Source organism: Simochromis diagramma, unplaced genomic scaffold, assembly GCF_900408965.1.
Source record: "Simochromis diagramma unplaced genomic scaffold, fSimDia1.1 OVJJ01000822.1, whole genome shotgun sequence".
In the NCBI taxonomy this organism is placed as follows: Eukaryota; Metazoa; Chordata; class Actinopteri; order Cichliformes; family Cichlidae; genus Simochromis; species Simochromis diagramma.
In genome coordinates this window covers 5309248-5326269 of record NW_024387520.1, presented here as the reverse complement: position 1 = coordinate 5326269, position 17022 = coordinate 5309248, and the positions used below count along the sequence as shown (strand labels likewise).

The following is a 17022-nucleotide window of genomic DNA, read 5'->3' as shown; positions in this document are numbered from 1 at the left end:
TGTTTCAGCTGATCTGAGGCTTTCTGGGAGTTTGTTCCAGATATATGGAGCACTTTTGTTTAAGTAGCAGTCTTTTATAGCTGTCAGTCAAAACATGAAGAGCGTGTTATCTTCAGGATATGAATACAAATTGAAAAAGACACGCCTACGCACGTTATTAACTTATTATTAGCGTATTTATTTATTGTTTCAGATGAATCTGCTGTCAAAGAGTTCTTAAACAAAAGGCTGATAAACAAATGATTGTGCTTTTGTAAAAGTAACATATCTGTTCCTTATTTATTATCAGTTACGTTCCTGATAACCCGTAGGAAATGTGGGAAAACAACAAGGCGTTTTTTTTTTTTACAACATGCAAAGCATCCCAACTGGCTTTAGTTTCTTCTTTGCATAACTTTAACAGTTTGGACGGTTATAGATCAACCAAGCATGACACCGATTATTTGTTTCATACTATACGATTCACAAAGTGAAGTATTGATTTTCTACAGTTGGAATTGTGCAACAGCAGAACTCAGGTATAAAGGTTGTGTAAGCAATACCTTTGTGCTCGAGTCCAGCCAGACTGGGGTGTCCGGGATCATTCAGCTAGTCAGAGGATCATTGCAGTTTTTGGTGCTTGCCTTGTTTTCTCTATGGCTTCTGCTGAAACAGACCAGACCGAAGCTCTCTTCTCTCTGAAGTCCTACCATGTCTCAGAAGAACTCGGCTTCATCCTCCCAGATCCTTTGGTACGTTGAAAAGCTCTTTTGAAGTCCTGTGTATGTTATTTTAGCTTTGCTTGTTTCAAGTTTGTGATGTAACATTATTACATTTTATTCACATTGTATTACTTAAAAACCAAACCTTTAATGAGAATTTGCCAATTACATTAATCCTTATAGCGCCAAAAAAGCTGTTATAAAAATGTTAACTTTAGTATTGATTGAGACCAACAAAGATGAAGGAAGTGAGCGTTATTCCTGGAAGACGTTTACAAAATCACATTTTTGCATATAGAAGAGAGCAAAAATGGAGAGAACAATAATGTTCATAATTTCTGTAGCCAGAAATAAAACATGAAGCACAGTGATGGATGGGAGAACTGGTTCCTAAAAAAGAAGCTTAGTAAGTTAAGGTCCTGCTTGGACACAAGCACACAACACACATGATGGTCACAAGTTGTGAACATTTCATTTTGAGCCCCTTGAGCCATTTGGATTTTAATGAGTTTGTTGCTTTGCCATTTAAGGACAACATGAACTTGGATTTGTTTGCATTTTACACCAACTACAGTTGTGTTTAATGGTACTGACCAACATTAACATTTTCTCATGATGTGCATTTAAAGGAAGAGCTTCCACCTTATTACCAGCCATGGATGGATATCGCCCTGAGAATCCCAGAGCTTGCGCAGTCCCATGAGTTGCGCTCCCGTATTAACAAGGTATTTATAATGACAAGCACCATTCACGATGACTGTGAAGCAGTTGCTCAGTACAGTTGTCTATGGCCAGATGCCACTGCTGAGCAGCAAGTTTCTGCAGAAACACAAAGAGTTACGACTGGCCCACCTGGCTCTCAGCATGATGACCATGGGCTACGTCTGGGAGGAGGGAGAGAAAGATACAGTTGAGGTAACTAACTGTCTGTTTTTCTTTTGCCTCCTGTTTTCTGAATGCTACATGTTACCTTAAGTGATTCAGTTATTATGACTGATTTCTCTTTGATATTCTTTTAAGATACTGCCACGCAGTCTGGCTGTTCCATACTGGGAGGTGTCACAACGCTTAGAGCTTCCCCCAATTATCACACATGCAGATGCAGTATTGGCTAACTGGAAGAGGAAAGATCCTGACGGGTAAGGCCGCTAATCTCCTGCCAGCAGTTTGAGTAAACCCAGCAAATGTGTATAAACATGTCCTGTTTTTCATGTCCATCTGTATATCTGCTGTGCCAGGCCTTTCAACATGGAGTGAGTAAAATTCTGTTTCTGCACACAGTATAATACAATATGTGCTATCATACTATAATATGCACAAAGTTTCATGGCTTACATTTGTCAAACAGGAACCTGGAGTTGTTGGTCAGCCTCCCGGGTGGAGAAAGTGCCCGAGGTTTCTTCTTGGTCACTCTGTTGGTGGAGCTGGCTGGAGTTCCTGCAGTGAAGGTGAAGATACATTAAAAACAGGAAACATCCTAAAATGTGCACTTGATAATTGTTGTTAACTGACAAATATAAGGGCACCCTTAAAGCGAGGACATTTCTAACAGAACCACTGCTTTGTAGAATATTCCCACGGTGATCAATGGTGTGAGGTGTGGTGACACCGAGGCTGTGGCCAGAGGCTTGGAAATCATCAGCCGGTCTATTGAGGACATGACTGACGCACTCAAACTGATGCAAGGTACTTATTCAGATGTAAAACCTAAATGTGTTACAGCCTTTTTCCAAAAATGTTTGCACGTTATGTTATGTGAAGGCTGATGTGCAGGCAGGAGTGGTGGTAAGGAGGACCCAATGTGCAGACACTTGGAGGCAAACGTTAATTCAAAAACTCAGCTTTATTGCTGGATGGTAGAAAACAGAAGCCTAACTGAACTAAGAACATAAACTAAGCAACAAACCAGTTGACAGGCAAACCACACAGCATGGTAGACAGTAGATCACGACCAGTGTTGGGACTAACGCGTTATTAAGTAACGCGTTACAGTAACTACGTTATTATTGTGGTAACGAGCACGGTAACTAGTTATTATGCCACAACCAGGAACGCGTTACTCGTTACTGGGATTTAGATAGGCTCGTTATTCGTTACTTCGTGTGGTGGCTATCGCGGAGCTTCCACAGATTCAATAACATTAGCAAGTGGTGGAGGCCAGCAGGTGGATGAAGGAAAAGGGAGGCAAGAGGAGAGACCCGAAGCGGCCGCTGGTCCGAGAGTGTCAGGTGAACTGAACTTCAGGTAAGACGTTATAACCTGCAGTCCATCTGGGTCAGATATGAACCAAGTTTAGGTGGAGTTTATTTTCGTTATGCTGACTTTTTCGTACTGCGTGCTAGCTAGCATGACGGGGTTTCTATACAGCTGGGTGGGTGCTGTGTTACTGATGTTGAACTTTATTTTGTTCATAAGGTTAATTATTAGAGTTGCCAACCGTCCCATAAAAAACTGAATCGTCTCGTATTCAGAGAAAATATTACGGGTTTCGTATTGAGGTGAAAAGGAACATTTTGTCCCGGACTTCAGCTACAATGAAAAGGACACAAAGCTGGAGTTATTCTGTCTTTACGCTGCACAGCTGCCTCTTCTTCTCTCATCCTCTCACCCTCCCTCTCCTGTTTCTACTTCAATCATGAAACTGATCAATGATCAGCTGATCGGCTTTTCTCTCTTGTTTATTTATCGTCCGCTTTGCGCCAGAAAGAGGAAACCAGCGGATGTCGCGGTAAACAACAGCAGCACGTTTAAGCTTGATCAGCTGTTGTTAGAATTTATTTAATATTAATTTCTAGTATCAGCTGATGTTGGCTGGAGCCACAGCTGTAAACCTGCTGGTCATGATATCGGTTTGAATATGTGGTGAGAGGGAAACATGAAGATGAAACCAGGAGATGTCCTTACTGAATCATCAGAGCTGAACAGGTGATGGAGAAACAGGTTTACCTTTTAGGTGACATGAATGAGTTGAAGGGAAGTTATCAACTGTTTCTGAGAGACAAATAACACCAGAATCCTTTTTTTACTTAGCTGACAGCTGGTAACTGTGCAGGGGCGGATCTAGCAAAGTTTTGCCAGGGGTCCATGTAGGGCATTAAAAGGGAAAGGGGGGCACAAGGAAATACTTTCTTATTCTCATTTAAAATGTCTCACTTTTAAAAAAATAATTATCTGAGTCTTACAACAAACAATTGATAGATTGATACATATATACCATCAGAACAGTGTACATCACTGTCACAACAGCGTTTATTTTCATTCAAAGGCTTTATGATTTTTCCTATAATGGAATGCCCGGGATGATTTTTTTGTCCCAGTCCAGCTCTGTATGCAGCTCATCTTCAGTCTGGTGTTACCTACATCTTCCTATTCAGAAGGCAGAATTTCCGAGTTCTGAGTACAATCGAAAGCACCACGACGGCAGTTTTTGTGTTGGATGTAAAAAGCAGGCTAGGATAGAATCAGGTGTGGGATTTCTCTCGTGGAAATGTGCACATTATTTTTTCCTTTCTATTGGTAGGTGGCACAGTGCACTTGTGGCAAGTAAGCAAGCTAGAAGACTGGCAATCTTGCTGGGTATCCAGTTACGGAAGCAACACATTAACAAGAGAATTCTGAGTAAAACCAAAGTTACTTTCCCTAGTAACTAGTGATGTGTCCTGTGTGTCGAAGCTTCGAATCGTGCGTCGGGTAATCGCGGGGGCGTTTTTCTGAAGCGCGTATCGAGGCTTGCTTTGATTACGTATGCAGTGACGTTCGAGGCCTCGCGGGCAGTCCGTACCACGTGACTGATTCAGGGACTGGTTCATCGGTTCGCGCCAGATTCGAAATAACATGGGCAGGAAAACAGCTGATTCCCCATCACACCGTGTTGTGGAATTGGATTACGTACGTGCTACATAGTTACTTGTGCATTTCTTCTTCGATGGAACCAGCAAGGAAGAGATGTTTTTTTTTTTAAATTTTGTCTCTCCTAATAAAGTATGCACACAGTAATAACTATCACAAATGATAAACACCAAAATATAAATAAACAACACTACACATCCTATAATCTGATTTCTGTCTTTTAGTTTATTAAAAAGTGAAGCACCAAACACTAGTTTGTGTCATTATCCAGATGTACATAAGGTTTACACATCATTATAATCAAAGAGCCCGCTTCACTTGAATTGTCCACTTGATGGCGCAGTAGAGCAAATGAATCATCACAATGCTTCGAACCATGAGTCGACCAATTGGATGGAAAGCTTCAGTTCATCATGAGGCTTCATCTCACCATCACTACTAGTAACTAGTTACTTTGAAAGTAATGAGTAACATGAAGTAACTGAGTTACTTTTGATGGAAGCAACTAGTAATGTAACTAAGTTAGTAATTTAAAGTAACTTACCCAACACTGATCACAACACAGACAGAGGGAAAACACAGGGCTTAAATACACTGAGGGAGCAATCAGTGAATGAGAGACAGGAGAGAAACACAGCTGGAACAAATCAGGGGTAACGAGACAAGGGAAGCAAAACCAGATACATTAACATGAGACACAGACTTTCAAAGTAAAACAGGAAACATAACACAGAGACACGGACTTGACAAGGGGATACAGCTGACAGGGGAGACAGAGCAACTATAGAACACGGAGACATAAACCATAAGACAGAGAACTCTAACAAAGAAACCAAAAGACTAGAAATGATAAATAATGGCAAAATCAAAGTTCAATAATAATGAAAACTCAAAACTCTGGGTCAACGACCCAGGTCTCCTAAAACGTTATGCTGTAGACAGGGTTAGGGTTAGTTCAGGACATGGACTTGTTTAACTTTGGTCTTGCTTTTCTAATATGTATGGAATATGATGCGGTATGATTGCTGAAATGATGTTCTCTATCTTGTTTAAACAGTATGTATGTTTTTTTTGGTTGAGTTGTTAACTGTGTTTCAAAAAGTGTTTTTATTCCTATGCAGTTAAATAATTTAGCATAGTTTGCAATGCAGTGGCAGCCGAGGGTCCAAAGATCACAGCTGTTTGTTGTTTGCTTTCAGCATACAAAGACTTCTCAGAGCTTTAAATGATGTTTAACACGGGTAGAAAACTCCCTTCCCTGAATCTTTTTAAATTTAAATTGAGAGTTATTTGTAAATGACTGAAACGTTTACCTGTGCTGTCTTCAAGCGTATGACCCCGCCTCTTGCCCAAAGCCAGCTGGGATAGGTTCATTGATAAAGAAAGAAAAAAGTTTTTTAATGATTGCAAATGATTCAATTCTTGCTTTTTTTTTTCTTTTTTTTCGTGATTATTGTAAAATGAATCCCATTAACAACTGTTTTCTTTTCTTCCCTAAGTGCATGTGGACCCTTCAGTCTTCTATGGCATTATGAGGATCTACCTGTCTGGGTATAGAAATCTATTGCTGTCTTCTCTCGATTCACATAGTTGCAAAGTGAAACATGTTTTTGAGACCTATGTGCGTGCCCGTGTCACATAATCATACTTAGATGGAAAGACAACCCGTGTATGCCAAAGGGGCTGGTTTATGAAGGGGTCCAGACAGCGCCGATGAGGTATTCAGGAGGGAGTGCTGCACAAAGCAGTCTGCTGCACTGTTTTGACGAGCTTCTGGGAGTCAAACATGAACCAAAAAGTGGTAAAAAGGCTGACGAATTGTCAATAACATGATCCCAACTGTGCCAGAGATGAATGTAAAGAATTCACTGCTTTTGTTTTTCCCCAGCTTCCTTTCTAATCTACATGAGGGACTACATGCCACCCCTTCACAAGAAACTGATCAACGACATCTCTTTGCAGCCGTCCCTGAGGAGTTTTGTCCAGCAGCAAGATTGCAAGGACCTCAACAATGTCTTCGATCTCTGTGTTAAAAAGCTGCTGGCATTGCGCAGCTACCACATCAATGTCGTCAGCCGCTTTATCACAGTACCTGCTGCCCGTGCTCGACAACTGCGTGACCAAAACCACAACTCAGATGGCGAGATGATCAGCAGAGCACCCACAGCACTTGAGGAGAGGGGCACCGGAGGCTCAAGCATAATGTCTTTCCTAAAAACTGTGAGGGATCAAACAAAAGATACATTGCTGCCCGAGGCGAGCAGAGAAATAAAACATCACAGCTGAACTGTCATCACAGAGGAACCGCGAGTCATGCAAATCAAATAAAACCACCAGAAAAATCAACTCTGATGACTTTCCGCACTATTTCACTTGTCTTTAAAAGGATAGCTTTTGGCAGAATGAAAGCGAGGGGCCTCTTTTGATTGTCTTCCATGTAGCTTTGGCGGGTCTGTAAACAAACCTCAGCCTAATAGACACGAGTGATACCCGTCAATTGATCCAAACCATGATTTAAACCACTACTGTTGCTTTCCATTACACGCAACCACTAATCGCTTCTTTAATCTGAACTGGAATGTGAAAAAAAGAGCATCATTTCAAGATCCAAATATTTTGATGACATTTAAACATTAAACAGTTGAAATCAGTACCAACACTCCTGTAATTTTGGTAAATGAGACTGAGAAACCAAGATCAAGTGTATTTTTCAAATCACAAAGATTTCTTGGTTTCTCCAGCCTGAAGATTATCTTAAATCATCCACTGCTGGTATGGAAGTAAAAACAACTGACTTTCTGCTTTTAAGTAAAATAATCAGGGAAAATAAAGTACTGCAGTACCGTGTGAAACCATGGTAGGGCACTAAAGGGCAGCATTACGATGAGCTACCAGAGTGGGCAGCCTATGAGAGAAGCAAGCCTGATTTGGCCTTGACAAGCAAAACTGACCCCATGATGATAATGTGTTATTCATTAATTGCAGTCTTGTGATGATGTATTGAAATTCACATCCACTCATTAAAGTACCAGGATGGAATCTGACTCTTCCATCTCAGAAAATAATCGTCCTTTGTTGTGTCTTAACTTCGTGGCTCTGATTCAGAACAGGGTTGTCATGTCAGAACACAAAGCAGAACAGAGACGCATCGACTTATCAGAGTGGTTACCTCAGCTATCCTGCCTTCTTCCTCCAGCCCACATCCAGCCCTCACATGCCCCACCATACTTCCTGAACCCACTGTGTGGAAAACCCAGGGCAATGAAGGGATGGATTGTGCCATGAATGGCTCATGCTGTGTAATCTTCTCCTTTCCTGGCTCATCTCCACTGGTATTTCATTACAATAACAGCCTCGCCAGATCAGATAAGAGAGATGGTGTGGCAATTAGACATGACAGTTTCCCCAACCTGAGTGACCTACTTTATCTTGAACTCTTTTCACATGCTGGTGAGCGGGAATGACAATAGAAGAGGCAAATGGAGAGAACACAATTACACACGCGGCCTGTGAAAGTTTTAGCGTGAGAGATATGTGTCTGTGCATATGGAGACAGCAATTTTAATTTCAGTTTACTCTGACAAATTCAGAGCAAATACCTACAAATTTCAAATTAAGCTGGGTGTCATTTGTGGGTTTTGTACTTAAACCGAGGCACTCAGGCAGCCATAGAGAATGTTTCTATAAGATGACAGGGAGGTCTTAGGCGAGGAGGTGAAAGGTGAACAGAAACTGGAAATGGGTGGTGATAGGCCGAACAGTGTATTCACATCATGGGGATCTGATTAGAGCCATCATTGTCCAGCCAAAGTAAATAATGTCTTTCCTTATTGCCATGTAGGTGGAGGACTCCCTGACAACCCTACAGTAAACACAGGCCATCTCTAAGGATGTCTTCATTGTGTAGTCGGGGCTGGGCCTCTATGGCCGCTATAGTTTCACCTTGCATCACACAGCTGGTTTCAGTATAGGAATGACACATGTGCATGAACACACCTGTACTAACAAGGTTGTGACGTGTATTATGTAAATAATAGGGTGAAAGGTGTCAAGTTTTGCCTTAAATGTTCATATCGGCTGCAAAAGTTTAGTCGTGATTGTTAAATCTGTGATATTTCTTCACTGCCGCACGCATCAGGAGTCTCTGTTTTTTGAGAAATCTCCTAAGACATCCATATTCCAGCTATCTGACAGGATAACAGACAAGGGTTGTCCTTTTGGTTAGAGAATCGGATATCTGTGCCTTGGTGGTTAACCACGGGATATCCTGGATTCTGTTATTTCAAAATTGAATTTATGATGCTGCTGCTTACCTCAAGCCAAGCAAAGCTAGGACCTTTTCTCACCCTGTGAAGGAGCAGCCTCGATGGCAGCAGGGAGGGACTGATTGTCTTTGGCGTGCACATGACGGGTGTAGTCTGGAATTATGGGCTACACATACAGCACAGTAGGTGACTTGGTGTTGGGTTTCAACTTTCCACTCATCTTGACTTCATTATCTTTGTCAAACATCTATTTACACACACCCAGAGTTCAGAGACATCTTCATCATTTACTGATGGGAAACACCCTGAATTTGAACTCTTTTCAAAGCTATTTTATGAACTGGGCAAAGAGAGTCTGAGACCCCCAGGGGCACCCGAAGGAAGGTCAGCTACATATCATGTTGGTCTGTGTAGAATAATTGAAAATTTGTAACCAATTTTCACGTCTAAATATCATCCTCCTCGGGCTAAGAGGTCTAAGTGAAGAAAATAATTTAAAGTACTTACATGTTTGGTTATTTCTGGTTTTGGTAAACTGCTTATGGAAATTACAAACAGAGTAAAGTGTCACATAAGTAAGATCAATAATGAGAACAGGCCAAATTCTCTCAAGGAAAGGTGACCCAGTGCTACTTTTATTACCTACTTTAACTTGGGACACACTGGGAAAGGCTAATGCCACATGGCTGTCCAACAAGCCATAGCCACAATATAAGACTCTTTTTTTAATTTCATTTTTCATTTGTACTGAGATCGACTGTCTGAAAGCATATTTTCTCCCATATTAGCTTCTATACGCTGGTTCCCACTGAAATTTCTCCTCTCATACAAGGTCTTAAATATTCAGGCCTCATCTTATTTTAAAGATCTCCTAGTACCGTATCACCCCAAGAGAGCACTTTGCTCTCATACTGCTGCCTTACTTGTGGTTCCTAGAGTATTAAAACGTAGAATGGGAGGCTTTCAGGCTGCTCTTCTGTGAAACCAGCTCCCAGTTTGGATTTGGGAGACAGACATTGTCTCTACTTTTAAGACTAAGTTTAAAACTTTCCTTTTTTGATAGAACTTATAGTTAGACTAGATTGGCTGACCCTGAATGCTGAGTGTTTTGTCTTCACTTTGCATTTAATCATTACTTATTATTAATATTTAATCTTTCTTCCACAGTTTATGCTTTTTGTCCCGTTTTCCTCCCTTCACACCCCAACCAGTCATGGCAGGTGTTAATAGGGAATTTTTCCTTTCTGCTGGCCCCAAGTGCTTGCTTGCCTCCTTGTTTGACAGTTGGGGTTACTCTGTTTTATTCTAGGGTATCTACCTTACAAAATAAAGCACCTTAAGACAACTGCTGTTGTTATTTGGCACTATTTAAGTAAAGTTGAATTGAAAAACTGAATTGAATTTAAAGTCTGATGAAATATATGTGTTAATTATGAAAATAAATAACAGAATAAATAGGATGTCTTCCATTTCTCAGCATAACATAGACTGAACCTTTAGTTGGACTAGGAACACTGTACAAAAATCGCATATGAAAAAAGTGTTATAAGCACAGATTATGAGCTACAGAAGATGACTGTCACGCTGCAAGACTTGCTTCTAGAAGGTTTTTTTTGTCCACACGTAGCTTTTTTGTGTGTGCTGGAATCACATAAGGCTTTAAGCACCTCTCTCAAATGCTTATTGTTGCTAGGTTACAGAAACTGTCTTCTTTAAAGTTTTCTCCTTCACCATTGTTGACAGTGTGGACATCTTAAAGGCAGTCCCAACCTGATTTTGATTGGTGAGAGAAGGTACAGTCACAAGCACTCTGCAATGCAATCATTTTTGCACAAAGGACTCGCTGTTAGTAATCAACTTCATAGGAGTTGTATAGAAAGTAAATGCTGACAGCTGTAAATCTGTACATACAGATCTTAATAGTAATATACTTTCAGCAGGGTTTCCAGCAAGCTATTGTTAAATTTAGTTGCATTAGACTCATGTTGCAATGTTACAACTGTCCTTATCATCGGTTTCTCTGTCACACACAACACGGCGCACATTAAAGCATTACAAAACTTCATGAAAACATCAACTGCCAATCTGTTGTGTGTTTCCAGTGCTAAATCATCATCCCAAAAATACATGCAAAGTTACTAATTAGTCACTGTTTGCTTAAAAGTTATAGGTTTAGAATGTGTTTAACATTACCAATGTAACTAACCTCCAGCATGCAACGCTATTCACATTATATTGAACAATTAATGGGAAACAGCAATTAGTGTTCCTAATGGGGAAAGGTTTTCTGTCAGACTTTCAGTTTTCTTAAGCTAATGCACAAGGAGCGATTTGCTTGTTGCACATTGCTTTGAAGCTAGTTGGTTACTAAGCCAACGTTCTAAGCTGTGGTTGCCTAGGTAACCAAAGCCTGGTTGTCCCCCAACCCAGTCAGTTCATTTAATGCTCTGCTCTAATCAGCCCTCCAAGCATGGATGCACTTGGTCACGTAACAGACACGCTCTGCTGCTCTGTTAGCTAAGTTAACTATTTACAGAAGTAACAATGCCGTGCAGGTGGAAGTTACTTCATTCAAATATCTCTCCCCCACAGTTCTATGGTCTCTGGTTGAGACGGTGCTGTAAATTGCTTCTTGTGTAGTGCAGCTTTGTAACAGTTTGTTACAGTGTACAGCAGAGGTCAACAAGGGCCCAACAAGAAATCTTTATCCCAAGGCCTCCAAGGTGGTTAATCCAACCATGGCTCTGAGTACCCTAATAACAGGCTGTCATCACCACCAGTTTGAAATGTACTTTTGTTTATCCCTGTGTCCTCTTTCTAAAGAAAGTTAGGCAACACTTTTAGTTTGAGGGTGGGAATCAGGAATCCTAATTTGCAGTCTAGTTGGATAGCATTTGGGTGGTCTGAGTAAACATGTGAAAAAAGATGATGCAGTTTACCCCAGGGGTACGGGGTTCTTCAAATACCGTGGTCCTAACAGCTCTCTGACTGGTGAATCATCTTTCCTACAGTACCTGTGAAGGTTTTTCGTAAACCAAACGCAGCTCACAGTCACTCTGTTGTGGGTTTCCAATGCACTTTCATGCTTACCAGTCACAGTTAAATAAAACATCAAACTCATGTTTCACCTCGCCTGTCTTTCACATAATTTGTAAAACTACTTGTGCGGTCTGTAAGAGCAGGTTAAAGGCTTTTGATGTAGTCATTGAACAACAACTTTATCTCTTCCTCCCCACAGACTAGACTAGAGCAGCATGCCCACATGAAAAAAGATTTTAAAAAAGAGAGAGGAGCTGTCGTGTTCACAGTCATCTTGAAAGGCTGCTTTTCAGGTGTAAAATTACAGTTGTTGCCCAATTTGATGATCCAATCCAGATGACATCATTGACTTAAAAGGAAAGCACTCATCGCATTTGCAACCTGAACTCTTCCACTGAAAAACCTGTAAATTTTCTCCACCAGTGATGGATACACTGCTTCCTGCAGTATTTTCTTGGAAGGAGGACTGTCTCACCTTTATGCTCCATCCTGCCAGGCGTGGGAGTTGGGAAGTGTAATCTGGACAAGAATGTAGCTATACAGAATGTAGATTGTAGTTAAGTGTTAGATCATCTGTTTTATGCCTGAATTATGCTTCATTGGGAAATCCACATCCGTAAGTTGTAAGTTAATCCATAACTTACAACTCCTTTTAACCCTTTGCCATAACCTTCTACGTAACTTGACATTCCCTTCTAGAGAAATAAAACTACATGTCGGGTTGATGTAGCCTACAGCAACCTAATGGCGTGGAAGGTTGCGGTGTAGAGTTAAGAGGAGTTTCTGGTTACGTTTTACGTTAGGACGTAGATTTCCCGTAGACGTTTACATGCTTACTGTGATTTGCAGATGTCATGTGAACATATCAGTTTTAATTTAGCATGTTAGCATGCTAACATTTAGCCTATACCACTAAACATAAAATACAGCTGAAGCACATGAGAAAGCATTTTATTTGCAAATAAAGTTACAAATAAATAACAAATAAATAATGTGTCAGGAGCCAAAGTAATGGATGAACTTAAATTTTAACTAAATGATCGATGAATCTCTGACAACATTCCCACCGGAGTGGTTTCTCTTGGCAAATGCTGGAGCTAGAGGTAAATTCAGAGGATTACTAAAGACATTCAAATAATTTGTCAGGGGATCATAAATGTCAAAAGAAAATTTCATGGCAATCCATCTTGTTTTGCAGGATTTAAATACTGAACTACGACACACTCCCATTGTAGTGACCTCCAGCACAGCTAGCTTATTGACCTATCTCTCATTTCATCCATGTTTGTGTGAAAGATGGCCTCCTTTAAATAAATGCACCGATGCAGCAACAAGAAAAACAAAGCTATTTCAGAGAAATATGCTCTGACAAGGTCAGTAAACTGAAATAAAAAATTCTAGGACAACGGGTACCTGAGCGATGCATTCATTCCTCTTTGCTTTGTAGTGGCTGAACATTGAATTCATGGCCATTGGATATTTTCAAAAAAAGTGAGGACATGTCAGGCACACTGGGACTTTAGGAAAGTGATGAACAAAGAAGTTAAAGAGAAGTTAAAGTCAGAATCACATTAAGCTGTGAATAATTTTCAATAATATAATTATATAAAGCCCTACCATAAACTGGTGACATGCCCAAGTCCTCCTCCCCCCGAACCTCATGACCGTGAACTGGATAAGCAGCTGGATGGATGAAGAAAAATAGTTGGATAGGTGGATGATTTCATCATCCAATTAAATTGCAGTCTGCATGAAAATTGCCAGTTAAAATTACAGCATTTATAATTTGAGTTTTCTTATTTTTGTTCTAGCAATTGATTGCCGGATAACTCCCGGTGACCAAAATTTCCCCTACAATTCGATTAGACTTGCTGAATGGTTTCCTGAGAGACCTAAACCGCACGTGTTAAATCTGATTTCAATAGCTGCTGGAAGAATACATGACATTCAGATGGTTTTCCTCACCGGATTAGCAGAGGCCCACACGCGTCACAGCCTTTTGTCTTAAAGGTTAACACAACTTTGAGCTGTGTGACAGGGAACAGCCACAACCACTCGTCATTGCTGAGTCACTGCTGCATGGTCCTACCAGGTGCAAATAAGACAGCCCTTTGATCCCACACACACACTCCTACACGTGAGTGCACACACACATGCAAATGCACTTTAATGAGCAGACACATGCCATCCCTAAGTGAGGACAGATGCATGCTTGTGCAGTCCTGCACTCCGTCATGACCTGCTGACAGAAATAATGTGCGTGTGTGTTTTTACTCCTGCTTTCCCTGCTTGGCTTTCCTCTCATGCCACACTATTGTCCTCTCTCTCTCGCTCTGCTGATTGACTTCCTCTTCCTCTGAGTTGTCGCTAATGTCACCTTCCCTGCTGGCGCCCACACACTCTTTTTATCAACGGCTTCTCATCCGGGTTATGAAAATACAGGAAGTTTCCTGGGGATCTCCTGCATGGAAAAGAAATGTCCATCTCTCCCTGTCGCACACTCGTGTACTTCATGATAAAAGACACAATGTGCGATAAGGGGCCATGAACTGGCTCAAGGGTACACCTACACCATAGCTACTGGTCACCTCAGGAGATGAAGATGATATCTGCACTAATGATGTTCACACCTCCACATTTAACACTGGCATCCACAGGAGCTTTGCAACAGGTTGAGTGACAAGCCAAATCTGTGACATGGCTATATAGACAAAAATAGACAAACACTGGAAGATCAGATTTCACTGCTCAGTAAAGGCTTCCAAGCAGTGAAAAGATAAATACTATAATTCACCACAAAACTGTTTGTGCAGCGGGAGAAGAAAGTCTTTCCTCTCAAACCCTCCTGCCATTCAGTCATGGACATTCTGTACTGCAGTTGTTGGAAACAGATCCCGGTTTGCTTTTTCTGCATGAGCTAAAGCTCATTAATCCACACTGGTGCTGGCTTACTTACGCAAGAAAGAATTGGGACTTCCTTCGGAAAGCAGCTGCTGAGAAATGGAATGAAAATCTCGCAATGGTCGACTAATTCCAAACTTCCCTGTAAAAACATTCCACTTCCTTCCAAACGAGATCCCGACTTGCTTGCATAAGTTGCATACATGGCAGGGAGAGGTTGGGTAGCTCCAATCGGGGGACAAGGTGGAGACGGACAAGGTCATGCAGGTGGGAAGAATGGTCAGGTGCTCGTCACAGGGCTTTGATGCAGAACTGTTTCAGCACTGAAACAAAGCCTTTTCTTTCTCTTTTTTTGTGACTCAAAACAATTTAAAAAAAAAGTCTGCATTTTAGCAGATCCAACACCTCTTTGTGCTCCTCCTGACCGTGGCATATCAGCATTTTCACTGATTAAACATGCAGGCTACATGAAAATCCAAATAAGATTTGGGACTAGATTTTATGACTGAAGCAAACCGTTATAACTATTTGCATATTTTTAAGCATCATACGGGCTTTAGAAGATTTTTGCAGTTTGACAAGACCAAAAAAGATCAAGTTGCGATATGCTCTTTTTTAATAAATGGATTTCAAAGTTGTTTTGGGCAGTGCTGTTTACATCATAACCGCTTCTGTTTCCTTCATTCATGTTTCAGGAAGGCTTTAACACACTGTACTGTTCAAGGTTATTCAAGCTTAAAACACTGAGTGGTTCTACTGAATGAAGCTGACGTCAGCCAACATGCCCACACTATGTGACTATATTTAGTCTATATTATATTACAGTGGAAACTAACACTTGATATCATCATTGTTTGCAAAGATATAGAGTAATTACTGACCACAACAGCGTGCTTTTTGTTGTTTGTGCCTTTTGAGTTTACCTTGGGTGCATTTGCTGGTGTTTGTGTGTTTGTGCGTGCGTTGGTGTATTATCAACAACACGGACAAAATGCAGTCTTGGAACTATCGCGAGCTACCCCTACACCCACGGCAGCAGGTAAAGCAGGTGTTATATGTTTATCTGTCTTTTTGTCCGGTCGTCCTTCTATAAACACTGATTTTTTTTTTTTTGTATATTCACGATAGCTTCACATCTGTTTTGAATTCAGTCACGAAGCCTTGCAGGTGTGGAGCTGACATCACAATGAGTTCGAAGAGGTTTTTGGTCTGATAACGTGGAGTGTGATCCCGTAATGTTTTCAATTTTAGTTGTTTTGAGGAAAACCTATTACCACAAATTAACCAGAAATACTGGTTCAATTACTCCACAAGCCTAGCTGTTCATATGGACCAAAAAGCATCCAAATAAGAGTACATTTTGACCTTTTATCCTTTCCATCTCTTGCTTCCCACACATTTTGCTCGTCTGTGTTCCCAAGGGACTGTCCTGAAAACTCATAAAATGAACTATTACAATTTGTTCTGCCAAACAAGTTCACCTTAGCCAGAAACAACCAAATTTAGATTTAGGATACTGCAGTTACACCATGTAATTTTACCAAACTGAGGGGAGCCTGCTTGTTATTTTACAGCCTTGTTCAATATTTTCATGGATAAAATTAATTTTTGAGAGCTAAAATGTCTTTTCATAACAGAAATCTGGAGACTGCTGCTGCAGTTGGGAGTCTCGTGTGTGTGGTGTCATCTGGATTATATATGTGGAGTACAAATACACATTAGGTAAGCAAACTGAGCATGTTTTAAATATACTTAGAGAGCCTTTGTACTCAGATATTTGTATTAACCTCACAGACCGTTGAATGGCATAAAGAGACCAAACCATTTCAAATTCAGTTTCTCGCAGTAAATGTTAGAAAAAAAAAAGTTTTAAAAACACCAAGTGGCACCCACTGTGGGATTTTTATATATTTTTTTGAGTAAAGTTTATTCTTGTGAGATTTGAGTGCAGGGGTTTCATTTTTTCCACCATTTTCTGTCTTTCCAGCACTTGTGTGCATCGCTGCATGCAGATAGTTAATCCTCCTCACTAAATGAAACACCTATCCAAGAATAACCCCTCGCACAATGATTCTCTCCTGTGTCAAGACAGTGTGTCTGGCCAAAGCTAATTCAATAACTTTAAGCACGTTTGATCATAAAAATTAGTAGTGAAATTACCGTGCTTGACATTTTCATCTTTTCCTTTTCAAAGTGCGGTGTTGAAATCGGTCATGCAATCACCAATAGACATGAAACAGAAAAGTGTTTTTTGGCAAAAGGTCATA

The 17022-nt window shown here is 40.7% G+C and overlaps 1 protein-coding gene across 1 annotated transcript; it reads left to right on the top strand.

The window, feature by feature from the left end:
- Positions 1-547: 547 nt before the first annotated feature.
- Positions 548-7615, top strand: ido1 (indoleamine 2,3-dioxygenase 1). The gene is made up of 10 exons (XM_040019638.1): positions 548-731; positions 1331-1426; positions 1497-1616; positions 1722-1840; positions 1940-1954; positions 2050-2149; positions 2270-2387; positions 6050-6101; positions 6203-6351; positions 6439-7615. The coding sequence occupies exons 1-10, from the start codon at positions 636-638 to the stop codon at positions 6834-6836; spliced, it is 1263 nt and encodes a 420-aa protein (XP_039875572.1). The 5' UTR covers positions 548-635; the 3' UTR covers positions 6837-7615.
- The last annotated feature ends 9407 nt before the right edge of the window (positions 7616-17022 follow it).